Here is a 27,455-nt window from a genome sequence, read left to right on the forward strand (position 1 = left end):
GGCATGGAAATAGTCTAATGGAAATGGTATTGAGGCGGTGACCAAATAATCCCTATGGGCTACTCCTCCCATACTATAGTAGGTATTGACCTTTTTCACAGCAGCCATTTTGTGCCTAAAATGCAGGGTAAACACAGGTGCAACCAAGACATTAATGAGGGTTTCAAACTTCCAATCCATTTAGATGTTCCAGTGCTGGCGCCCTCATTAATGTTTTGGTTGCATCTGTGTTTACTTTAACTTTTAGACACAAAATGGCTGCTGTGAAATAGGTCCATAGAGTGTGTGTGTGTAATCAATTTAGCTGACACTAGCACACACAATTCAATCCTTCCTGCCCCCATTTTAAGTCTCATTTAAACGTCATAGCTTGGTTAGAATAACTCTGGTATTCCCATATCAAGCGGGATACTGTTTTTATGCCTCCGCCGGCGATGGCAAGGCCGGAGGCATTATGGATTGGGGTTGTCCGTCCGTCTGTACTGTATGTCCGTACGTCCGTCTGATGTTCGTTGACGCGATATATGAGGAACGCTTTGACGGTATTTAATCAAATTTGCCTCAAACTTCGACTTGGACTCAAGGATGAACTCATTAGATTTTGGTGGTCAAAGTTCAAGGTCACTGTGACTTCACAAACGCCATTCCCAAGTTCGTTAACGCGATATGTCAGGAACGCCTTAGTCTCGCTGGCCAGCCTCCTCTCCCTTCCGTCCGAGGAGTCTGGCGCCGCAGGTCTCCATAACTGGGATAAACCCTCCCCTGCGCTACTCTGCTCTCCCATTGGGGGCGTCGGTTTCAGTGGCAGCCGGATGTCCGCTCCCCGCTTAAGAAGCTCTGTCATTGGCTCCGATCATGTCAATCAGAGTGGCTTCCACTCCCTCCTCCCTGTGTGTTGCTGTAAATAGTCCTCTGCCGCCTCAGGGAAAACAACAACGCTAACTAGCTAGCAAGCTAACGGCAGAAACCTACACGCTAGCTCGTTGCTACACGCTGAAAACGGCAAGTTGGATTGTTTGAAACTATTTTCCAAGGGCACTGCCGCTAAGCGCCGCCCATCGCAATCCCACTATGGACACCTGCGGCGCCAGACTCCTCGGACGGAAGGGAGAGGAGGCTGGCCAGCGAGACTAGGAACGCCTTGACGGAACTTCTTCCAATTTGGCTCAAACGTCAACTTGCACGCAAAGACGAACTGATTAGATTTTGGTGGTCAAAGGTCAAGACCTTGACCTTGACCTCTCGAACACCATTTTCAAGCTTGTTAACGCGATATCTCAGGAGCGCCTTGATGGAATTTCTTCGAATTTGCCTCAAATGTCCACTTGGACTCGAGGATGAACTGATTAGATTTTGGTGGTCAAAGTTCAAGGTTACTGTGACATGACAACGGCTCATTTCAAGCTCGTTAACATGATATCTCAGGAACGCCTTTACGGAATTTCATCTAATTTGCCTCAAATGTCCACTTGGACTCAAGGATGAACTGATTACATTTTGATGGTGAAAGGTCAAGGTCACTGTGATGCCATTTTCAAGCTCAGTAACGAACCCGTAGCAAGACTCTACAACAGAGCGTATAAAATTCATGGTAACTTTCCACCTTGGACTCACCACTGTATTGCACTCTCACACTCCTCTGCTCCAACTTTTCAGAACTATACAAAAAGTCTAGCCATTAAGTTTTATTTTATGCTAAGAAATAACTCTTCTCCAACACTTACAGCTCTACTCCCAAGACACAACACAAGACAAGAACGCATCACTAGATCAATCTCACATGCACTTATACCAGTACCGGCATACAAAAATAACTATGGACTAAGATCATTCTTCCACACATACACCAAAATTTGGAACGAGATCCCATTTCACACCAGAGAAATAACCTCTATCTCATATTCAAAAAAGCTTACAAACAACATTTGATGCTAGAAAACACCTGTATTCACTGATCCGACTCACCCTTAGGTTTTAATCTCTGTTGTTGCTGTCTTTGTATTGATGAATGAATGAATGTCTGTAAATGTAATTGTTTTTGTTAGGTCTGTAATATTGTATGTAGTGAAATTGAACATGTTCTTGTATAATTATTTTTCTGTTTAATGTACTGCAGAACAGGAACCTGCTGAAAACCAGTTTGTAACTCAGTCAGGCCAGTTAAATGTACATGTGAAATGTCATTTTTATCCCTTCCTGTATAAATAAAGTGAACTGAACTGAACTGAACGCCATACCTCAGTAACACCTTGACGGAATTTCTTCACATTTGGCTCAAACGTCAAAGTCTGGACAAACATGGATGTCGACTGCTCACTTGTTGGCAGAGGCATATAACCGCAGTGCGGTCGTTCTAGTTTATTTTACTTTTGGTTTTCCACTATTTGTACAAACTCACACTCATTGGGCATATTTTGATGTCACCAAAACAATGGCACTATGACCGCAAGGAGCACTTACTATAACTAATGGGATCACCAGTGATGTATTAGTAACCTATTGTTCAGTCAAAGAGAAGTGGGGCTGCAGGCAGCCGCTGCACCTTTCATGCTCCTTTGCTGACAGACCATCATCGCTGTTGGCAGTAATATTCTGTTAATTGGTTTATCCACGGCAACAGGGAGACTCTTAACCTGAATACAGCTTAACCAAGTGTGGCAAATAGCTGGGTTTCTCTGTGAATGTAAATGTACCTAATAATGCTGTAGTTCTACTATTGCGTGCGTGTGTGTGTGTGTGTGTGTGTGTGTGTGTGTGTGCGTGCGTGCGCAGTGTTGGGAGGGTTACTTTTAAAATCTATTCCACTACAGAATACTGAATACCTCCCCTAAAATGTATTTTGTAACATATTCCATTAGAATACTCAAATAAAGTAACCTATTTTGAATACTTTGGAATACTTTCATTTACATAATACATTACGTCATTTAGCAGCCACTTTTATCCAAAGCGACTTAGAATAGTACATTTTGTCAACAGTAGTGAAATCAACTGTGTAACACAGACAGTCTGCATGAGCCAAGACATTTTAAAAGCAATAAGTAGCATTTGTCAATTTTTATAATGGCATTAGTAGTCTTTTTGTATCGTCTTGCTGAGCCCATTTGTCTGGGTCACTCTGAATGTAGTTACCACTTGCATAGTTAGGATTAGGAATGACCTTGTTACAGTACTGTCTTCAGAGTAAAAGTTATGCAACTATGTAAAACACAAATGTGGTATGTTACTATGTTTTGTCCTGCAAGTGATGCTGTTTAAAGAAAAATGGAATCCACCAGAGAGAACACAATCTTCACTTTTGATAATACCCCTGCATTCATTTCCACAGCATCAGTTAACCACAGCAAACAGCATCAAGTTAATATTAAAAAAAAATGTTTGAGTAAAATGGATTAGATACCAACCATAAAAATATAGCAAAGTTGATTTACTCTTCACTAGAACACAAACTCAATCCGAAGACTTGTTTTTAAACTATGCTCCCAGTCCCAGACATAGGGATTTTTTAGATAGGTTTAAAGCATTACATAGGGTTCCCACACCTTCTTAAACATCAAATTCAAGGACTTTCAAGGACCCAAATTCACCAACTTTCAAGGTCCCGTGGTAATCCTGATTACATGTAAAAAAAAACTAAAGAAAAAACAGTTGCATGCACTTGTCAAATTAAGTGTGAACATTGAAGTGTCTCAGGGCCAGGCAGATAGAGCAGCAGGGTTGTAGAGAGGCAGGTAGGGCTACATTGTCTCAGGGCCAGGGCCCAGTTGCACAAAGCACCTTAGGTTAAGATGTCTCTTAGAATCAGAGTTAAGGTGTCCATCCTTAAATCTTGTGCTTATGTTTTCCTTAAAATGTTTAACCCTATGGAGAAGATTTAAGGGTGTTTTGTGCAGCCGATTCTATTTTATGGACACCTTAACTCTGACTCTGAGGAAAATCTTAACTTAAGGTGCTTTGTACAACTGGGCCCAAGCAAATATAGCAGCAGGGTTGTAGGGGGGAAGGTAGGCTACGTTGTGCGCGCACACAACTTGCATGCTTCATACTGTATGAATTTGAGAGCAAATAAAAACAAACCAACAAATAAAAGTATTCTATTTTTTTTAAAGAAAGTAACTGTATTCAGAATACCACCCATTTAAAATGTAACTGGACTGAATACAGAATACTAATTTTGTATTCTAAATACTGTATTCTGAATACATGTATTCAGTTACTTCCCAGTTACTTGTGTACTCTCGCCACACTTCCATAACGCCGTGGCTGCAGTCAGCATCATGTTGAGGGCTGAGCCTGAGATACAGCCTGGCTTTTGGAACTGCTAAAACTTTTGAGAAGAGCTTTCCTCCTCTGGAGCTCCACCGATGGCTAAATGTCACCCAAACAAAGTGGATCAGTGCCACACACTGACGGGGCATCACTCTCCCCTGTCTCAATCACTCTTCCTCCTTTCCATCCCGTCCTTCTCACACACACACCCCATCATGCACACTCGTCACACGTACTGCAGATGCATGCATAGAGACACACACAGACACACACACTCGCCATCAATCCAGTTTGATGTATCATTCATTACCAAATGTTGCACATCATCTGAAAGACTTTAGCGGTATATGACTCTGGCAGTACCTGTAAATGACTTTTGTGTGTGTTTTCAGCGTTGCAACTAACTGGGAGGTCAATGCTATTGGCCATCCACTGGTCCTGCCGCTGGAGGTGTGCGAGGAGCTGCTGCAGGTGATGGAGGACAGCAATGCTTCACTTCCATCATCACTGCGGTGCATGAGGTCCTACGAGGTGAGACAGTAGATACTGTAATGGGCAACAGATTATGGTTAAGACAAGCATACTCTTCTATCCCTGGCCTAGATTTTCTTGATCTAAAAAAAAAAAAAAAATCAGCACTACAAGGACTCTTTCAACTGACAGAGCGCACTTATTTCACTTACTTGTTACACATTTTCCAGAATTCAGCGGTGCTTGACAGGGTTTTTATCCCACCTTAATTAATTTCATGATTCTGAGCCTTCAGTTAACCGCCTTGCTTTAGAGATTATTTGAGTCGAATGTAAGGTTTTATTTTTGTCAGCCTTTTTTCAGCCTTTTTTTTTTACCTGTAATAGTACAAAATGTGTATAGTTAGCTAGAGTTGCCAAGGAAAAGCATTGACTAGAAAATAGGTGTTAAGTTTGCTGACAACTCCCCACAGCCATTATACAGACAGTGACAGGGTAATTATTACCACCATTATCCTTTACTTCCTGCTCAGAAAGTTTAGGACGTGACTCCTACCACTTCTGCCAAATGACATGAGAATTGGAATAATGAACAGTCAGCACATGTTGCATCATGGTGCATCAGGTCAAGCTGCTCTTGTTGCCTCATGGTGCATCAGGTCAAGCTGCTCTTGTTGCATCATGGTGCATCAGGTCAAGCTGCTCTTGTTGCCTCATGGTGCATCAGGTCAAGCTGCTCTTGTTGCCTCATGGTGCATCAGGTCAAGCTGCTCTTGTTGCATCATGGTGCATCAGGTCAAGCTGCTCTTGTTGCCTCATGGTGCATCAGGTCAAGCTGCTCTTGTTGCCTCATGGTGCATCAGGTCAAGCTGATCTTGTTGCCTCATGGTGCATCAGGTCAAGCTGCTCTTGTTGCCTCATGGTGCATCAGGTCAAGCTGCTCTTGTTGCATCATGGTGCATCAGGTCAAGCTGATCTTGTTGCCTCATGGTGCATCAGGTCAAGCTGCTCTTGTTGCCTCATGGTGCATCAGGTCAAGCTGCTCTTGTTGCATCATGGTGCATCAGGTCAAGCTGCTCTTGTTGCCTCATGGTGCATCAGGTCAAGCTGATCTTGTTGCCTCATGGTGCATCAGGTCAAGCTGATCTTGTTGCCTCATGGTGCATCAGGTCAAGCTGATCTTGTTGCCTCATGGTGCATCAGGTCAAGCTGCTCTTGTTGCCTCATGGTGCATCAGGTCAAGCTGCTCTTGTTGCCTCATGGTGAATCAGGTCAAGCTGATCTTGTTGCATCATGGTGCATCAGGTCAAGCTGATCTTGTTGCATCATGGTGCATCAGGTCAAGCTGCTCTTGTTGCCTCATGGTGCATCAGGTCAAGCTGCTCTTGTTGCCTCATGGTGCATCAGGTCAAGCTGCTCTTGTTGCATCATGGTGCATCAGGTCAAGCTGATCTTGTTGCCTCATGGTGCATCAGGTCAAGCTGATCTTGTTGCCTCATGGTGCATCAGGTCAAGCTGCTCTTGTTGCCTCATGGTGCATCAGGTCAAGCTGCTCTTGTTGCATCATGGTGCATCAGGTCAAGCTGCTCGTGTTGCATCATGGTGCATCAGGTCAAGCTGCTCTTGTTGCATCATGGTGCATCAGGTCAAGCTGCTCTTGTTGCATCATGGTGCATCAGGTCAAGCTGCTCTTGTTGCATCATGGTGAATCAGGTCAAGCTGCTCGTGTTGCATCATGGTGCATCAGGTCAAGCTGCTCTTGTTGCATCATGGTGCATCAGGTCAAGCTGCTCTTGTTGCCTCATGGTGCATCAGGTCAAGCTGCTCTTGTTGCCTCATGGTGCATCAGGTCAAGCTGCTCTTGTTGCCTCATGGTGCATCAGGTCAAGCTGCTCTTGTTGCCTCATGGTGCATCAGGTCAAGCTGCTCTTGTTGCATCATGGTGCATCAGGTCAAGCTGCTCTTGTTGCCTCATGGTGCATCAGGTCAAGCTGATCTTGTTGCATCATGGTGCATCAGGTCAAGCTGCTCTTGTTGCATCATGGTGCATCAGGTCAAGCTGATCTTGTTGCATCATGGTGCATCAGGTCAAGCTGCTCTTGTTGCATCATGGTGAATCAGGTCAAGCTGATCTTGTTGCATCATGGTGCATCAGGTCAAGCTGATCTTGTTGCATCATGGTGCATCAGGTCAAGCTGCTCTTGTTGCCTCATGGTGCATCAGGTCAAGCTGCTCTTGTTGCCTCATGGTGCATCAGGTCAAGCTGCTCTTGTTGCATCATGGTGCATCAGGTCAAGCTGATCTTGTTGCCTCATGGTGCATCAGGTCAAGCTGATCTTGTTGCCTCATGGTGCATCAGGTCAAGCTGCTCTTGTTGCCTCATGGTGCATCAGGTCAAGCTGCTCTTGTTGCATCATGGTGCATCAGGTCAAGCTGCTCGTGTTGCATCATGGTGCATCAGGTCAAGCTGCTCTTGTTGCATCATGGTGCATCAGGTCAAGCTGCTCTTGTTGCATCATGGTGCATCAGGTCAAGCTGCTCTTGTTGCATCATGGTGAATCAGGTCAAGCTGCTCGTGTTGCATCATGGTGCATCAGGTCAAGCTGCTCTTGTTGCATCATGGTGCATCAGGTCAAGCTGCTCTTGTTGCCTCATGGTGCATCAGGTCAAGCTGCTCTTGTTGCCTCATGGTGCATCAGGTCAAGCTGCTCTTGTTGCCTCATGGTGCATCAGGTCAAGCTGCTCTTGTTGCCTCATGGTGCATCAGGTCAAGCTGCTCTTGTTGCATCATGGTGCATCAGGTCAAGCTGCTCTTGTTGCCTCATGGTGCATCAGGTCAAGCTGATCTTGTTGCATCATGGTGCATCAGGTCAAGCTGCTCTTGTTGCATCATGGTGCATCAGGTCAAGCTGATCTTGTTGCATCATGGTGCATCAGGTCAAGCTGCTCTTGTTGCATCATGGTGAATCAGGTCAAGCTGATCTTGTTGCATCATGGTGCATCAGGTCAAGCTGATCTTGTTGCATCATGGTGCATCAGGTCAAGCTGCTCTTGTTGCCTCATGGTGCATCAGGTCAAGCTGCTCTTGTTGCCTCATGGTGCATCAGGTCAAGCTGCTCTTGTTGCATCATGGTGCATCAGGTCAAGCTGCTCTTGTTGCATCATGGTGCATCAGGTCAAGCTGCTCTTGTTGCATCATGGTGCATCAGGTCAAGCTGATCTTGTTGCATCATGGTGCATCAGGTCAAGCTGCTCTTGTTGCATCATGGTGAATCAGGTCAAGCTGATCTTGTTGCATCATGGTGCATCAGGTCAAGCTGATCTTGTTGCATCATGGTGCATCAGGTCAAGCTGCTCTTGTTGCCTCATGGTGCATCAGGTCAAGCTGCTCTTGTTGCATCATGGTGAATCAGGTCAAGCTGCTCTTGTTGCATCATGGTGCATCAGGTCAAGCTGCTCGTGTTGCATCATGGTGCATCAGGTCAAGCTGCTCTTGTTGCATCATGGTGCATCAGGTCAAGCTGCTCGTGTTGCATCATGGTGAATCAGGTCAAGCTGATCTTGTTGCATCATGGTGCATCAGGTCAAGCTGCTCTTGTTGCCTCATGGTGCATCAGGTCAAGCTGCTCTTGTTGCCTCATGGTGCATCAGGTCAAGCTGATCTTGTTGCATCATGGTGCATCAGGTCAAGCTGCTCTTGTTGCATCATGGTGCATCAGGTCAAGCTGATCTTGTTGCATCATGGTGCATCAGGTCAAGCTGATCATGGTGAATCAGGTCAAGCTGCTCGTGTTGCATCATGGTGAATCAGGTCAAGCTGCTCGTGTTGCATCATGGTGCATCAGGTCAAGCTGCTCTTGTTGCATCATGGTGCATCAGGTCAAGCTGCTCGTGTTGCATCATGGTGCATCAGGTCAAGCTGCTCTTGTTGCATCATGGTGCATCAGGTCAAGCTGCTCTTGTTGCATCATGGTGCATCAGGTCAAGCTGCTCTTATTACTTGGTTAGAAGAAGAAGAACTTGTGGATAGAGTGCTCACTTGAAGGCAGTCTTTCCCTCATCTTTAAGGCTTCAGGCATTGAAGAGGGAACACTTAATTGCACTCAAATACAAGACATATCAAAGATATATGTTCTTCTTTTGATGCTTTAGTGCATTTAAAGGTGCTTCATTGCGTTTTCGCAAAAACGCTCTATGTACATGTTGTAACTCGGCTACTCACCACGCAATGAAATAATAATCCATAGTTACGCGAAACGTCATTTTCGTAGTAAATTCCCACACCGAGTTACTTCCTTGTTTGTCTGTACACAGCGCATGCCTGGTGGCCATGTTTAGAATGTAGTTCCGTAGAAGGTCCTTGGTTCGATTCCCACATGGGACGCTGTGAGCACTGAAGGAGTGCGTGCCCGTCCGCATGCCCTCGAGTGCCCACTGCCCGGAGTTTCTGTGTGGAGTTTGCATGTTCTCCCCGTGCCCCCTGGGGGTTTCCTTCATATAGAAACCCCTCACCAAAACATGCAATATCCTGGTCGCTGAAGTGGTGCCTCCTCTGGGCGTTAGGGGCGCCTGTTCGGAGGGAGGGGAACTCGTTGGAATAGCGTGATCCTCCCACGTGCTATGTCCTACCGGTAAAGCTTCCCCTGTCAGGTGAAAAGAAGCGGCTGGCTACTGCCCATGTCTCGGAGGAAGCATGGAGCCAGTTTCGGCTCTCCCCAGATCGTCAGAGGGTGGAGCAGCAACCAGGAGAAATAAATTAAAATGAGCACTAATGGGGGGGGGAATAGAACGTAGTTCCGGCTGTTTCTCTGCATTTTGCATTAATATTTCATCTCATGGTGAGTACCCGAGTCACAACATGTACATAGAGCTTTATGGCGCTGTTAGAAATGTGTTTTTAGTGACTTTGAAAGGCTGTACCGCAGGGATACTCAACTTGCTTTGCCCGGGGGCGACTTTCGTGAAATGATAGAAGGCCAGGGGCCAGTTAATAAACAAACAATATATATTTTTCTGTAGCGGATTGTAGGTTTTTGGGGTGTCAGCCAGAGTTTAGTCTGACAATGTTGTGCACACCATATAGTTAGTTAAGTTAGTTAGGTTAAGTACATACATAAGTGCCTGGGTAGCAAGCAGACGGCGGTATTTGACAATTTAGCAGCTAAATCATAGATTATTGAAAGATATTCCATATTCCAGACTGAAATGCTATAACAGAAGTGGAGTATTGACCAGAATGACATGAACATTTGGACACTTATTCAGCGGGTATCTTGCATGTTGCGTTCAGGTGCACTGTACATTTTTTTTTTTTTTTTTGCAATTCCATCGCGGGCCACACAGGGCCGCATGTGGCCCGCGGGCCGCCAGTTGAGTATCACTGCACCGTTTCGTTCAATACTAACTAACTGGACGACTGGCTCACTGTATACTGTATGGAGAGTGACGGTAAAGGTATTGTGTATCTTAGTTATGTATGGGCGATAATGGCAAATGGGTGAAACTCCCAGAAAGTTGGCCTATCCCTTTAAGTCAGTGGTTCTCAAATGGGGGTCCACGGACCCCCAGGGGGTCCGCGAAAAGTTTTCAGGTTAAAAAAAAATTAAAAAGAAAAAGAGAAATGCTACATGTTACTTATTCCTTCTCAAACTACTTCCTACATGGTGCTAGTCTATCAAAATATCTTGGCTGTCATTGATTGTGTTGCATAGTGGTTTTCTGTACTGTTGACAAATTGTGATATTGTAAGTCGCTTTGGACAAAACAAAAGCGTCTGCTAAATGACGTAATGTAAATGTATTGTAATAAAAAAAAAAATTTTTTTTTTTGCAAAATCTTCATAGTTCAACGAAAATAGTTTATGCTTTAAATCTAAAATGGTTCATGGATTACATTCTAATAACAAACCTATCAAATTAAAAGTCAAGCACGTTACCGTGGAAACAATTACGGTAAGCTTAGCCCAAAATCACAAATCAGAATGAGGGGGTCCCCGGTATATTTTCTATCTTGTAAGGGGTCCTTGGCTGAAAAACATTTGAGAACCTCTGTTCTAAATGACTGTAAACAAAGGAGATCATCACAGAGAAGATAGGCAGACTCTACCAGCCTCTACACTGCGTTTCACATTGCGAGCCACCTGGTCGGATTTGATTTTGTATTTCTTTACAACCCAAATGAGTATTGTATCGTATAATGTGATCCAAGATCCAAGATTTTTATTGTCACTCCGTTGTACGAGTACACACGTGTGAAATTCTTGTGCTGTGGGCTCTGTTACAGACAAGGTGCTGTAGGTAAACTAAATATAGTGCAAAACACAGCAAACAACAAATAGGGCATGTGTTGTCATATAGGGAATGTGGTCTTAATTTTGAGAAGCACTAGCACAAACATTGTCACAGGCAAGAATATTGTTTGAAAATGCTACACATAACACCTTTCTCATTAAATACTTAAATTGAATGGCATTCCCCACAATTAAAAGTACTTAGGAGTTCATCATATGGCAGGGACAGGTGCTTGATTTCTGGCATATGGACGTTTTGTATTAGTTTTATCCAATCATATTCAGTGTAGCAAAGCAATATTTTACATTTACCAATGGAATACGAGCAAGTTATTATTATTTTTTTATCCTATGAACAGCAAGCTACTTTCTATCACAATGGAGCGCTGAATCCGTGGTGTAACACAGCTGAAATATGGAAACAAAGTTGATGAAAGCTGGTGAAGATACACGCATCACTGAGACAGGAGTATTAATTAATACACAGGACAAGATGTTACTATCCCTTGTGCCAAAATCCAAGGAAAAACACATTTAGAAGCCCAATCCAGAATAAAACAAGCTAACAGGCTAACAAACTAATAAACAAGACACAAATCACCAGTTACCTACCCTAGCCAACAGCAGTATGAAGCATGTCATTGGGGTTTTCAAGTGGGCACCTTCCTTCACCGATGTTTCGTTAAGTTAGGCCCACGACACCTCAAGAAGGCTTAACGGTGTAATCCAGCGTCCTGGAAACACCCCCCTCCATGCTACCACCGCACAACTGCATATTACCTCACTATCTAAGCCTAGCTATCCAGGTCGGTTCAGTATGACATTCCTAACTACAGCACCACTGTCAATGATTCAGCCCTGTTGATGCGGACCGTCAATCATGACCAACAACAAACAATCAATCTTACCTTAGCGAGCTCCCCAGCTAGCATGTTTCCTCCTTATCCACAGCCATTCACTTGCTCGTTCTGCTGCCTGAGACATGTTGCTAACCGCAAGTTTCAGGCTCCGTCCCCGAATGCCCAACTCAGTTAGTAGGGCAATAACGGACTTTGCCACAAAACCACGGCAGCCTACCTCTACAGGCCGCACTCGAGCCCTCCAACCTCGCTGCTCTGCCTCTGCTGCCATTTCAGCATACCTAGCTTTCTTGCGCTCATAAGCCTCCTCAACTCGATCTTCCCACGGGACTGTGAGTTCGATAAAATAAACTATCTTCTCTACCTCAGACCACAGTAACAAGTCCGGACGTAGCCGGGTGCTAACTATATATGCTGGGATGACTAGCTGTTCATTCAAGTCAACCCTCATTTCCCAGGCTCCAACTACACTTAGCTGCCCTAACTTGTGCCTGACCTTAATTGGTCTAATCTTTTCTCCCTCACGTACAAATTTGATCCGTCTAGTCTCTTTGCTAGCAACTAGAGAATTTACTTCTAGCCGCTTTTCCTCAACTGCAGCTGCCAAACAGGAGTAAAACAAACGGTGATAGACTGAATATGCAGGTGGAGACCTGCTTACCTTGACACTTTACCACAAATTAAGGGACCCGCTTGTTTGTTCAGGACTGCGTGCTCAACCAACAGAAAGAAAACTGTCTTTCCACATTTTTTTGTTCTTGTTATTGGACTAGTTTTATAGAGCGTTGCAGTATTCCCCCTTAGAAGTCTCATTTTGAAAGGGGTGCTTTCACTTATTTATATATAATTCTTTCACCACAGGTCTCTGGGCTCCTGTCTCATTATGGAGGTACAGGTACACTGTATGATGCTTCAGGCTTCACATTAAAATGCTTACTATGCTTTCCTTCTCCCACCACAAACCCCCAAGGTGGTAAACTAATTACGTTTCAGCGCCTCTTTCTTGTCTCTCTCTTGTCTCTCTCTCATTGCGATGCGATGCACTGCTTCATGATACTGTTACCCAAACCCTCTCGGCTAGCACCGAGGAACACAGTCACACTTGGGATGAATCCTCATATCTTCTGGGAGAACAACACAGCGGTGGTGGGCGGAGGAAGAAGAATTTAGGCTGTATAGTGAAATGGAGAAGGCAGGAGATGGAGTGACCCAGACATAGGACACAGTATCTGTCTGGTGGAGGAAGGCTGGGGGAGTGGGGGGTTACAGCGCTAATAAGAGTGTGATAAATTGACACGGGCAAACGCTTCCTGAGAGTAGCAGCCTGCTGTACAACAGACGGCAGAGGACCGCAGGGTAATGTGATCGTAGGGCTGTCTAGAGTTACCGGAGATGCTCTGACAGCGTCTGAGAGTCCGTGGTTACACAGTTCAGAAAGCACTCCGATGCACCGTGTGCTGGAGGCCGATAAAGATCTGAAGAGTCTGGGTCTGTTGGAGAGGCTGAGATGAAGATGAGAGACAAAGAGAGAGGGAGGCCGGTGGGGGGGGGGGGGGGGTTGAGCTAGGGTTTAACCGCCTTGGGAAGACCGAAATGTCCGAAATGAGCAGCACCTTCTTGAGAAGAACAGATGGCATCCGCACTGTTAATCGATTCTCCTCATTTGGGTTTCATTGTCTCTAATCTTACCCAGCCCCCAAGCCAAGTTTCTGTGGAAGTGCTCGGGTTTAACTAATATGGGCTTCTGACAGCCGATGCCAGCATTTTTGCATCAGGGCTGCCAATATGTGATTTTGTGCCAAGATCTTGGGGTTTATATTCACGCCCAAAAACAAATATTCAGTGTTTCTCCCTGAACTACTTTATTCTTGGCAGGGTGGGATTCCGTGGGAAGCCTCTGAAACAGCATTTGGAACACAAAACTCTCCATTGACACTGAGAATAATAATACTACTACTGCATAAATTACAACTACAACGACAACTTCAGCTATTGCTGCTAATTCAACAATTACAACCATTACTACAACTGCAATGACAACTATGTTCTACAGCAGGGATAGGCAACTTTGATGATAGAGAGGGCCACAAATCCTGGCCACCAGAGGGCCAGATTTAGCTTAGGGCTGGGGGCTGAATGGCACCGGCATGAAAAATTTGGGGCATTTGAAGCCAGGTTTAGAGGAATAACTCATTTTTAATTAACAGTTGTGATGTCATTATTCAGTCTTAACCACCAATATTTGATCATTTTCTCACTCACTCCTATGTCACCACCTGCTCTCCCTGCAGGGCTTGAAATTAACTTTTTTGACCACCTGCCAATGTGGCTGCTAGATTTTAAAGTTACCAGCCAATTAGAATTTCCACTAGCCAAAATGTTTTTCTTGAAATAAACCAGAATATGAGTGGGTTAATTTAAGCATAAGTATCAGTAAGTGGCCCGGGATTCTCAAAGCCTGTGTTGAGGGTCACACAAGAACAAAAATGCACTCTTGAAGCTAAATAAATCCAAAACCAACGAGTTAATTATTTAAATGTTTACTTCAATGTAGAACAGTCATTTCTTACACATGAGATAACTTTTAGTCATAAAGATTATTGAAAGATATTCCATATTCCAGACTGAAATGTTATAACAGAAGTGGAGTATTGGCCAGAATGACATGAACATTTGGACACTTATTCAGCGGGTATCTTGTATGTTGCGTTCAGGTGCACTGTAAAAAAAAAAAAAATCCAGCACGGGCCACACAGAGGGCGCTCGGCCCGCGGACCGCCAGTTGCCCACCCCTGATCTACAGTATGTAGTCAAGCAAACTGCATCATATCCATCATATCAGAGGTGAACAATACTAACTGTACGATACGATAAGCCAAGTATGAGCCGCCACCACAGTGGTACCTGCGTGCGATGGTGTTGAATATGATGTGTTGATATTGATGTTCTTTCTATAGTGGTACCTGCATGCGTTGGTGTTGAATATTATGTGTGTTGGTGTTCTTTCTATATATATAATTTCAGTGCCTGTAAGCAGATCAAAGCTTGCACCGTAACCAGCCTGTTATTATGCTCCTTGCATGTGGAATGTGTACTGTTGTCAGGGCTGTTGCGCTCTCCTCTCCGCCCTCCATCCTGGGGCTTGGCAGTGTAATGGGGTGTAAAGTAGTTCCAGCTCGGAGCGTCATTCTCCAGCCTCCAACAGACAACACTCCCCCCACCTCATTAATCTCCTCCTCGCTCCCACAGAGACAGCACAGAGGTTAGATAGAAACCGATACAGAGAGGGATCCAGCGGTTTCAAAATGGAGGAAGAACTTGATCGATACATCGCCTCAGTCCCTCTGCCGTCCACACGACGCCGCGGCAGACATTGTCAAAATAAATGACTTCCCCCAAGGTACACACGTCCCGATTCATTAGACGTGCGCCGACGGCTGTATGAGATGGGAAATTATGGGAAGAGCTGTGTGTGCTGTCTGTGCTGTGATGCTGTTCTGCATCAGTCTTTACATCCGGCTTAGACCTATATACTGTATCAGTTCACAGCCTTTTATTCAAAGTAAAGAAATCACTTTGTGGATGCGGGGGCAGTGTGTTTGATTACATCTTCACTGTATGATGAAGCAGTGGTTATCTATGGAAAGCCCTAAACCTTACATCTTCACTGTATGATGAAGCAGTGGTTATCTATGGAAAGCCCTAAACCTTACATCTTCACTGTATGATGAAGCAGTGGTTATCTATGGAAAGCCCTAAACCTTACATCTTCACTGTATGATGAAGCAGTGGTTATCTATGGAAAGCCCTAAACCTTACATCTTCACTGTATGATGAAGCAGTGGTTATCTATGGAAAGCCCTAAACCTTACATCTTCACTGTATGATGAAGCAGTGGTTATCTATGGAAAGCCCTAAACCTTACATCTTCACTGTATGATGAAGCAGTGGTTATCTATGGAAAGCCCTAAACCTTACATCTTCACTGTATGATGAAGCAGTGGTTATCTATGGAAAGCCCTAAACCTGAGCTGACATGTTGATTGAAGTATGCATTCATATGTTTTATCACTATTATTATTTTTTTAGCCAGGGGTTCAATGGAGTGTTTTGGTGTCCTATGATGGTCTACTCTGTAAATGCCGTTTCAGAGATCATTCCACCCTGACGACAATACATTTAATGGGGAAACGCTGAATACGTTTTTTATGTTTTGGAATTATTTGACATGAAATTGAACAAATCTATACATATACTGAATGTCAGCACAATATCAGCTGTCTTTTTCAGGAGCGCCCTGTTCACATTCACATACACACATTCACACCTGGAAGCTGATCAGTACAACCACAGTCTGATCTGCTGGCCACTGAGCAGCACTGGAGCGGTTGGGGTTAAGGGCCTTGCTCAAGGGCACCTCAGTGGTGGTAATGAGGGAGGGATCCTGCGAGTTAATTACTGTGCAACTACGGTGCCATTGCTGCTTACCAACCTTTTTTTGCCTTCATGCACGAATGACTGCTACTCATTGGTCATAATGCACCTTCTGACAAATGTTACAAATCGTTCAAGCTCATATTAACTCAGTGACGGACTTGTATTTAATGACGGTTATTCTGTGGCAGTGACTCAAATGGTTGAATTCTCGCTTCACAGTATCTTAAATGCAGTTGTCGGCTCATGTTGTCCCCAATTCTCAACCAAATGTTAGTTGTTTATTTATTTTTTAGCACCTAGCAGCGTCAGGTTACCTCACCCCAGCCCCAGGATCTTTTCTAGGCCCTTACAGCTCATTCACACCATGCACCAAAGCAACGCTCAACCTAAGCTGAACCCACAAATTTCATTTCGGCGTCCTTGTTAACAGGCGAAGCCGTTCACACCAGCCTGTCTTGCTCAAGGCACGCTCAAGCGATCGTTCAGGACTCAGTCCCATTTTCCAAGCGTGAAGCTGCCAGGCATGAAGTCAATGGGAGTTGTGGGAGGGTTCAAGGCTCGCCGAGCGAGGCGCTGAGGAAAAGAGAAGGCTTGTTGTGTGACTGGTTAAGCGTCAGCTCAGCTTGAGCCTGCCTCAAGCTTCAGCTCTGCTTATGTTAAGCGCCAGGTGTGAACAAAGGCTTAGGCCCGGGTAATGGGTCAGTGGCATTGTTCATATCCTTATCCATCTGTAATCTTCCACTGGCTCGGCTCAGTTCTATTACAATAGTTTTCCTCTCAGGACACTCCTTTTGAGTTTAGTATTCTGTACAGTTTTGTTCGAGCTTGCACCTTTGCTCTCCTCATCTCCACACGTTCCATCTTTTTTCACCAAATATTCCTCTCTCTCCTTGCTGTCTCTCACTTGTCAAGTAGAGAAAATATTCTCCCTGCCGCCAAGTTTTGAGAACTATGATAACAGAATGCCTGGCAGTGAATATCAAACAGTGCATGTTGTGGGAAAGGTTTCCTCCTACCAATCTCTTCTCATTGTCTCAGTACCTTTTCAATACTATGAGAGATTAGCTTCCATTTTGTAAATTATTCCCTGCTTGAACTAAAGAGCTATTACTATTGTATACTGTAGATGGAAAACACTGTTCCAGCATTCCCCTAAACAATTGAAGTGGATGGTGACCAACCTTCAAACGTAAAAAAAAATATATATATATACTGTATACTGCTTGTCTGGTGTAATCCAATTCTCCAGAAGCCCCGAGATGCCAAGTTAACTTGAAAAGACGTTATTTACACCCTGTTTTCATCTTCCATTTTGATTTATACTATCATCAGGTGTTGTAGGGAGACCTGTTGTCATTGTCACTCACTACCAGTTTAGTGTTTAAAAAAAACTTAAAGCCAGACACTTTCAATCTTTTATTCGCCCCTCAACCACTAGATTGCAGCTTTTTCTAAAGTTTTATTTCTCCAGGGGAAAAGGAAAAAAGTCCATCCTCAGATCCTCTTACTCCAGGGGTCCCCAACATTTTTTGGCATGTGGTGTGACCCCACTTTGACATCACAAAAATCTAGGGAGCACAGACATTCAAATTTCAGTCAAACATCGGTAATATCATCAGTGATATCACATGTAACAGTATTTATGCTGACTTTTTTCACATATACGTATGTGTGTGTGTGTGTGTGTGTGTGTGTGTGTATATACTGTATATATATTCCAAGGGACAAGGTTGGAAACCAGTTTTCCACCGTTCTATTATATTCAAACTATTCCAGCAGTTATTTTGTGATGAAATTTACTTTTTGGGTGTAGCCGCGTTCCCTCAACCTGCTATAAGTTAGTAATTGTCTATATTTCCCAGAATGCCTTTCACCAGCCCCCCGAGCAGGGCATGAATCTGTTGCTGGAGACGGCATAGTGATAGCGTTATGTATCATACTGGTTTCAGACGGCCTAAAACCTAACTTCCTACCTATGAATTAGGGATGTTCATTTTGAAAAATTTCCAAAATCGATAATCGGTGAAAATTAACAATCAATTATCGATTATCGATCATATTAATACTTAGAAAATTTTCAATATTTTCAATATTTTTTTTATTTTATTTTTTATTATTTTTTACAAAATGAATGCCTATTGCTGCCTACACACTAGAGGATTTTCAAATCTTAACCGATTTTAAAAACATGAGAGACCACAGACATGAGGACAATTTCATCAGATTTTAACATTAAAATCGCCTGAACACACACACTAGACGATTCGGCCAGACTGCGAGACCACACACCAGCCGTTTGAAGTACCGACTCACAGCGATTCCAGCAACTAGACTGTAGGCTGTTTATATCCCACAGAACCGCAATTTTTCCCCACAGACAACGGCGGATGGCTCTCCAAACATGCGCCGAGCGGCGGGTCCGCTACAAGCGGGCGGACACCCTCGCAAAATAAGCTAAAACAACGTCCTGTCTGAGAGCTCATATTGCAGCATGTCCGCTCCCTTGGGGCGGGCCGCTCCGCTCGGCGCATGTTTGGAGAGCCCTCCGCCGCTGTCCACCCTGTTTTAAGCTGCTGTGAGGATGCTGGGGAGAGGAGCTACATGGCTCTGCTGTTGCCATGGCTGTTGCTCGTTTGTTGTGAGCGCTGCATTAACATCCGGGTATGACGCGTCGACGAGTCCCGGTCTGCTTGCTCTCATTGGCTATTGCGGGTTCCGTCGGGAGACAGCCATCGTAAATATCAAACATGTTTGATATGCCCGATTCGAGATCGGGCAGGCTCCGATTCAATCAATAATTTATTGACACCAGACACTTGACAATTATTTTGACAAAAAATCGGTAGAGACTAGCCTCGAATCGGGCCACGCCCCCCCGAGGGGAATCGGGCATTAAATCGGGCATTTTATCCTCTAGTGTGTGGGAGGCATATGGCAGAAAATACGTAAGACAACGTGTTCTCCTCAATTAACTCTTTATTTCAATGTGTCTCCTCTCCAACACTGCTGTCCCCGGCGCATGCCGGTGTGAATTTCCCATGTTTAAAACAGTTTTGTTGGCACAAAGGCCCTTGCCCAGCCAGAAAACTAGAGACTATATGAAGCTCCACCTCACGTTAGTCGGCTGTGCAATGGAGTGGGGCGAGGAGGAACGAATTCCACCCAAACCTAGTCCATTTTTTTTTTTTTTTTTTTTTTTTTAATAATTAAAAAATCGATCCAAATGCCACAGGATCGATTCCAATCCTTAACGATCAATTATCGATTTTCGATAATTGATGAACATCCCTACTATGAATGCTACCTATATAGGTTGTTTCCTTGCGTTTCAGACACATTCATGTCTTGTGGCTGCATTGCATTCTGTTCTTTTGAGGCTACTGTGGGTGTGTGTCTGCCTCTTCTATGATGGATTTCTCCCTGTATGATTGGTGAATGTCAGTGCAAAACGCTGAGTCTAAGAAGAATCCCTTGCTTTTTGATTCTGAGGGTCTGCCACCAATGTAAAAGACCATTTTGCTGTTGGTGTTTTACATGTTCTACGGTTGCATGCATTCACACCTGGAGAGCTGTACAACCACAGCCTTCTGCTATCAGCCACTGCACAGTGGTTACTCTTTGTTGAGGGAGAATGGTGTGTTTTCTCCCTGCCCAATCAGGGTTTGGATCCAGCAACCTTCCCATCACAAGCCCGCTCTTCCACTCTCTAGGCTATACCATCGCCCCCCGTTCTTATGCTTTATCTCATCTTTCCGTTCTGCGACTTGGTGATGTTGCAGCGACTCACCCCTGTTTGCTGTTTGTTATCATTTGTATGAATTAGCATTGATGCGCTCTAGTGGTGAGCAGACATGGGCACGGGGACAGAGCAGATGAGGCCTTGAGTGTGGCAAATGCCCTCATCCATCATCCCAATATAGAGCCTTCACTGGAGCGCAACCAGGCAGAACAGCAGGAAGAGCAGAAGAGGGCGAGAGAGGGAACATGGCTGGCTTGGTTTCTTTCTTGTGCTCCGTTTATGTGACTGTGTTTTGGAGTTGATTAATTAAGTTGACCGCGCGGTAGATTAATTATCTCTAAACACCTGTGCTTTTTGGTGTTTGAAGACAGTAATTGCAGTTAATGTGTTGCTATTTGCAACGCGCAGACCCTAGGGGCGATGTCTCATAGCGCGATACAAACTGCAGCTTGCCAAAATGCAAAGTGAAAAATGCATCTTATTTGTTCAAATGTATTGTCACGCTGTATAAGTTTCCATATCCATTTGAACCTCTCCTAACCTCCTGCCTCTTCTCCTCAGGTGGCCTACTTGAGGCTGTGAGGTCAAGGGTCAGAAGCCAGGGGGTCAAGGCTCCACTCTTTAAAGAAGTCCTGGGACAGCTGACAGAACAACTGTATGTATGCAAACATGTGTAGCCTATGTATGTTTGTATAGGTTGACTTGGCATGCAGTCGAGAGTGGAGTGACCTAATAGAATTGATAGTTGCATCTACTTTCTGTTTCTTCAGTGTCCGATTTTTTTTAAATTAATGTGTAACTACAAAACTGTAGCATGATGATTGTTGCAAAGTCAATATGTGAATATTTGTTCATTCAAAAACTTAATTTTGTATTCTTCCTAGCATTCTCAACAAAATCAGATTAAACCATTGTCTGTCTGAACGCACCATTGCTTCATTTCTTTAGTTGTATTTATTCTCTGTTAGAGAGAACTACTGGTTGATTTGCGGGGAAGACCTGGTTCTGGAGTTCATTCCTGATGAAGGCTTATTATAGAGGCACTCCATGTCCCCAAGGTGCAGCAGTGCACCCTCCACTTGAGAGTAATTACATTGGAGATGGGTGATTTCTGTCTGTGTACGTATTCATGAATGATTGATGGTATTTATGTAACATGCTTGGTAGCCAGGATCATTGTGAAAATGTATGGAAACTATGAACATGGGTCTCTGGATTTGAAATGTGATGCCCCTCTTCTCACACGTTCACCATGACTTACCTGCTGTAGAGGAGAGCATTGGTTACACCAGTGTTACGATCTCCAGCCATTTTTCTTTGAACTAGTTATTGCCGCTCTTTGTCTTAAACATGTGCACAATTTGAAGGTTTTGGCTTATACTGTATATTGACGTCACTCGTATCATTTGACTGCATTAAATGGCAAGGGAAATGATGCACTGATTACTACGGGAGCTTATCATGCCTAATAATAATAATAATAATATAAGGCATATAATATAATAATATACAATAATATAAGGCATTCAATCTGCATAGGTTATCTCTGACCAACAATGCAGCATCATTTCTGCCTACATGTCTATTTTTACAAGCTCTTAGCAGGGTGTGTGTGGGGGGGGGGAGAGTAGTTTTTTTCCCTGCTTCAGTCTGCATGCCTGGATTTGCCGAATGCTGATGCAGCAAGTAACAATTATTAAAAAAAAAAAAAATACAAAGAAGCATTGTGCCCACTGAGGCGGAAAAGCGGAGAGTGAATTGACTAATTAATTGCATCCAGTGTTGAACCCGTCAAGGGGTTCTCATTTCCTTTCTGCCCTTTTCCCCACAAGTGCAAATGAAGTAGGCTCTAAATAACCCATTTGTTTCAAGCCCGCTGGGCAGAAGGAGGTACTCTGCATTAGCGCTCTGCGGCTGCTGTTTTGAAGACACTGACAGACAGTCACCCAGAAGCGCTTCGTCTTTCTCCCCTTGATGATAGAAAATGGAAGCGTCAAATTAAAAGTTTTTGGCCACCGTCTGTTGACAATGTGCCGCTCATTAGCCTTTTCAGCTAGTTATCTCATGAAAAAGATCAGTGTGAACAGAGGTCTCCTCCATATTCAGCCCTAGTAATTACATGTCCATGGTTGGAGGACAGTTTTCGCTTGACAGTTTTTTTTTTGGCGCTCTTCTTTTACATGTGCTGCTGGGGTACAGGAGCTATAAGGAATAAGGCAGGCGACATGCAGCGGCAGACATACTGCTTACTGCTGGTGAACATTTCAGAACAGCAACAGATTGCCTACAGGACCTGCATTGCCTGTCAGTCTATTCCATCACTGTCCTTTAGCATAGTGTTATATGTTGTGAGCCATATTGCTGTCATGAGAAGATTTTTAACAAGTCTTTGTGATTTTTCATGTTTTAAAGTGAAAATTTGCAACATTTTCATATACATTATCTGTTTTGCTACTCTATTTACAACTGGTATCTGGTTCTAAACACCTGGTGTCTGGTAGGCCTTTCCTAGGACAAATCTGTGCCTCTCTAGTTTTCACCTCATAGCAGCGATGTTCTTGTGCCTCATTTCACATAAAAAGAAATGTAAACTTTCAGAAACCACCTTTTTTCATCCTCCGGCACTTATCAGTCCAAAGTGGTGCTATTTGATGCAACTCTTCACCCTGCACCTCTCTCTCTCCTCTCCTGTCTGACTTCTCTCCCATTGGAGAGAAGTGTCCATTACTACCATACATGACGTCACACATGGAGAGATTTAAAGTCCACAGTCAGGAGCTGCAGTATGAATTTTCCAGGCTCTTGCCTGTGCTAATGTGTTTGATATTATTTTCAGATTAAGCCAGACAGCGATGTGTGAGATTACAACATGGCCACAGGAGAAAGCAAGAGATTCTTCTGGGGGAGTTGAAGCCTTAAAGGCGGGCTCATCTCTGAGGGGAAATGAGCCATTAGATTGAGTTCCCGTTTTAGTCACCCAATCCTAATGGGTCCTCTATCCAGGAGGCGGAGCACAAGATCATTGCTCTTTTGCTTCTTTTCCTGAGAAATAAGAGATAAAAAACATTGTGATAAGGTCGAATCTGGTGTCGTTTTCCACAATTTAATAGGCTTGTAAAGGTCTTGACTTGTGGTCTGTTCCTAGATTTGAGAATACCCCACTGCTAGCCCGTCCTCCCCTCTGGTCTCAATTCATCCATTTATCCAATTCTCATGTGCCATCAAATATAAATATCACCGCTTCCAAAAACGCCTTCTATGACTTTCCCTTGTAGTACAAGAAGAAGAAAAAATCTATTTAGTCCTGACAATAGAGTAGCGCAGGGATGATGTATTTTTGTAGGCGGAAGGTGGAAGTGTTGGATCCTCAGGGGAGAAGTGAATGGGTTTTAGAAGTGGGCATTTCACTTAAATGCATAAAATAAGGTCTGTGGTTAACAAAAGTTTATGGGAGTGGTCATTTGTGTTCAGCAGGATCATATCCACAAACATGAATCACTTTTATGACTTTTGAAGCATTTTCTCTGCCCCTCTCTCCCTCCACACCTCTGCCTCTCTCTCCCTCACCCACACCCCTCTGCCTCTCTCTCCCTCCACACCAGTGGCGCCGGAACGAGTTTGCAATAAGGGGGACACATTTTTAAAAATTGACGTTTTTATGGACGTTTGGATCTTTTTTAGCCATATTTAGATTAATATCTCATTTTAAATTAACATTAGGATTATACTGTAGTGATGTAATTATTCAGTATTTTTCCTTTTCTCACTCACTTGGTGACCTGCTCTCCCTTTAGGTCATTTTATAATTACACTACAACAGACAGCAACACAGGCAGAAACACTGAACTTATTATTATTATTATTATTATCACTTCGAAACACAGTGCAAAACTTGTCATCTCAACACAAAAATAAAATAACAATAACCGTTTACGATTATAGCAGCAGCCAATGACGGTGAGTGCAGTAAAGAGTCCAGGTCTGTCCGTCTCTCAGGTGTAATAATCCCACAATGATCACGGCTTTAACAAGCATCACAGGCTGTGTAAACAGTGTAAAGTGAGCTCTAAAGGCCTAAACATGGTCGTCCGTCCGCCTCGAATTGGAGCCGTCTCGCCGTCTGGCGGCGCCAGCGAGCCCCACATGCTCGGACACCACTACGCCCCCCCCCCCGCGGAAGCTCCGTGTGAAAATGGCGGAGATTGTGTGCCAGGCAGTCTGAATGAAATTGAATGTAACGTTCCCAATTCTATGTATTAAATTCTAAAAAACGACCCTCAACATTTGGGAAGGCTAAGCCACACAACTAGTTCGTTATAATCTAACATCATGCTTTGAAAGGCGACTTTACGACGAAGAGCCAAGGCAACGGCCAATCACAACTCTCCTGCAGCTGTCGTCACGCACGTATCGTCGCCGTGAAGTCACATTTTCGAGCAGCCCCCGTCAGCCGATGGCGGCCCCTCCCCGTAGGACGGCGCTCCACCCGCCGTCACACGGGGAGGGCGGGTCGAGGCTCTGACGGACGACCATGTTTAGGCCTTAAGCGTCAGGGGCAGTTGCCCCCTCAGATTTAAAAAAAAAAAAATTTTAGGGGGACCAAATTTTGTTTTTTTTGTTCCGGGGCTAGTGCTCCACACCCCTCTGTCTCCCTCCACACTCCTTTGCCTCTCTCCCTCCACACCCCTCTTCCTCTCTCTCCCTCCACACCCCTGTCTCCCTCCACACCCCTCTGTCTCCCTCCACACTCCTTTGCCTCTCTCCCTCCACACCTCTCTGCCTCTCTCTCCCTCCACACCCCTCTGCCTCTCTCTTCCTCCACACCCCTCTGCCTCTCTCTCCCTCCATACCTCTCTGCCTCTCTCTCCCTCCACACCTCTCTGCCTCTCTCTCCCTCCACACCTCTCTGCCTCTCTCTCCCTCCACACCTCTCTGCCTCTCTCTCCCTCCACACCTCTCTGCCTCTCTCTCCCTCCACACCTCTCTGCCTCGCTCTCCCTCCACACCCCTGTCTCCCTCCACACCCCTCTGCCTCTCTCTCCCTCCACACCCCTCTGCCTCTCTCTCCCTCCATACCTCTCTGCCTCTCTCTCCCTCCACACCTCTCTGCCTCTCTCTCCCTCCACACCCCTCTGCCTCTCTCTCCCTCCACACCTCTCTGCCTCTCTCTCCCTCCACACCCCTCTGCCTCTCTCTCCCTCCACACCTCTCTGCCTCTCTCTCCCTCCACACCTCTCTGCCTCTCTCTCCCTCCACACCTCTCTGCCTCTCTCTCCCTCCACACCTCTCTGCCTCTCTCTCCCTCCACACCTCTCTGCCTCTCTCTCCCTCCACACCCCTCTGCCTCTCTCTCCCTCCACACCTCTCTGCCTCTCTCCCTCCACACCCCTCTGCCTCTCTCTCCCTCCACACCTCTCTGCCTCTCTCTCCCTCCACACCTCTCTGCCTCTCTCTCCCTCCACACCTCTCTGCCTCTCTCTCCCTCCACACCCCTCTGCCTCTCTCTCCCTCCACACCTCTCTGCCGCTCTCTCCCTCCACACTCCTCTGCCTCTCTCTCCCTCCACACCTCTCTGCCTCTCTCTCCCTCCACACCTCTCTGCCTCTCTCTCCCTCCACACCCCTCTGCCTCTCTCTCCCTCCACACCTCTCTGCCGCTCTCTCCCTCCACACTCCTCTGCCTCTCTCTCCCTCCACACCTCTCTGCCTCTCTCTCCCTCCACACCTCTCTGCCTCTCTCTCCCTCCACACCTCTCTGTCTCTCTCTCCCTCCACACCCCTCTGCCTCTCTCTCCCTCCACACCCCTCTGCCGCTCTCTCCCTCCAAACCCCTCTGCCTCTCTCTCCCTCCACACCTCTCTGCCTCTCTCTCCCTCCACACCCCTCTGCCTCTCTCTCCCTCCACACCTCTCTGCCTCTCTCTCCCTCCAAACCCCTTTGCCGCTCTCCCTCCACACCCCTCTGCCTCTCTCTCCCTCCACACCCCTCTGCCGCTCTCTCCCTCCACACCCCTCTGCCTCTCTCTCCCTCCACACCCCTCTGCCTCTCTCTCCCTCCACACCCCTCTGCCTCTCTCTCCCTCCACACCTCTCTGCCTCTCTCTCCCTCCACACCCCTCTGCCTCTCTCTCCCTCCACACCCCTCTGCCTCTCTCTCCCTCCACACCCCTCTGCCTCTCTCTCCCTCCACACCTCTCTGCCTCTCTCTCCCTCCAAACCCCTCTACCTCTCTCTCCCTCCACACCTCTCTGCCTCTCTCTCCCTCCACACCCCTCTGCCTCTCTCTCCCTCCAAACCCCTCTGCCTCTCTCTCCCTCCACACCTCTCTGCCTCTCTCTCCCTCCAAACCCCTCTGCCTCTCTCTCCCTCCACACCTCTCTGCCTCTCTCTCCCTCCACACCTCTCTGCCTCTCTCTCCCTCCAAACCCCTCTGCCTCTCTCTCCCTCCACACCTCTCTGCCTCTCTCTCCCTCCACACCTCTCTGCCTCTCTCTCCCTCCAAACCCCTCTGCCTCTCTCTCCCTCCACACCTCTCTGCCTCTCTCTCCCTCCACACCTCTCTGCCTCTCTCTCCCTCCACACCCCTCTGCCGCTCTCTCCCTCCAAACCCCTTTGCCGCTCTCCCTCCACACCTCTCTGCCTCTCTCTCCCGCCACACCCCTCTTTCTCCCTCCACACTCCTCTGCCTCTCTCTCCCTCCACACCTCTCTGCCTCTCTCTCCCGCCACACCCCTCTTTCTCCCTCCACACCTCTCTGCCTCTCTCTCCCTCCACACCTCTCTGCCTCTCTCTCCCTCCACACCTCTCTGCCTCTTTCTCCCTCCACACCTCTCTGCCTCTCTCTCCCTCCACACCCCTCTTTCTCCCTCCACACCTCTCTGCCTCTCTCTCCCTCCACACCCCTCTCTCTCCCTCCACACCTCTCTGCCTCTTTCTCCCTCCACACCTCTCTGCCTCTCTCTCCCTCCACACCTCTCTGCCTCTCTCTCCCTCCACACCCCTCTGCCTCTCTCTCCCTCCAAACCCCTTTGCCGCTCTCCCTCCACACCTCTGCCTCTCTCTCCCTCCACACCTCTCTGCCTCTCTCTCCCTCCACACCCCTCTTTCTCCCTCCACACCTCTCTGCCTCTCTCTCCCTCCACACTCCTCTCTCTCCCTCCACACCTCTGCCTCTCTCTCCCTCCACACCTCTCTGCCTCTCTCTCCCTCCACACCCCTCTTTCTCCCTCCACACCTCTCTGCCTCTCTCTCCCTCCACACTCCTCTCTCTCCCTCCACACCTCTCTGCCTCTCTCTCCCTCCACACCCCTCTTTCTCCCTCCACACCTCTCTGCCTCTCTCTCCCTCCACACCCCTCTGTCTCCCTCCACACCTCTCTGCCTCTCTCTCCCTC

The 27,455-nt window shown here is 46.0% G+C and overlaps 1 protein-coding gene across 1 annotated transcript in view; it reads left to right on the plus strand.

Annotated features, from left to right (window-relative positions):
* ube3d (ubiquitin protein ligase E3D) overlaps positions 1–20,872 on the plus strand; it is a 60,922-nt gene extending 40,050 nt beyond the window's left edge. Inside the window, exons 9-10 of the mRNA XM_083643853.1 lie at positions 4,662–4,800; positions 20,626–20,872. Of these exons, the coding sequence (XP_083499979.1) occupies positions 4,662–4,800; positions 20,626–20,646 (160 nt within the window). The 3' untranslated portion in view covers positions 20,647–20,872. The remainder of the gene's footprint in view (positions 1–4,661; positions 4,801–20,625) is intronic.
* The last annotated feature ends 6,583 nt before the right edge of the window (positions 20,873–27,455 follow it).

The sequence above is a fragment of the Poromitra crassiceps genome (assembly GCF_964638095.1).
Source record: "Poromitra crassiceps genome assembly, chromosome: 1".
Classification (NCBI taxonomy): domain Eukaryota; kingdom Metazoa; phylum Chordata; class Actinopteri; order Beryciformes; family Melamphaidae; genus Poromitra; species Poromitra crassiceps.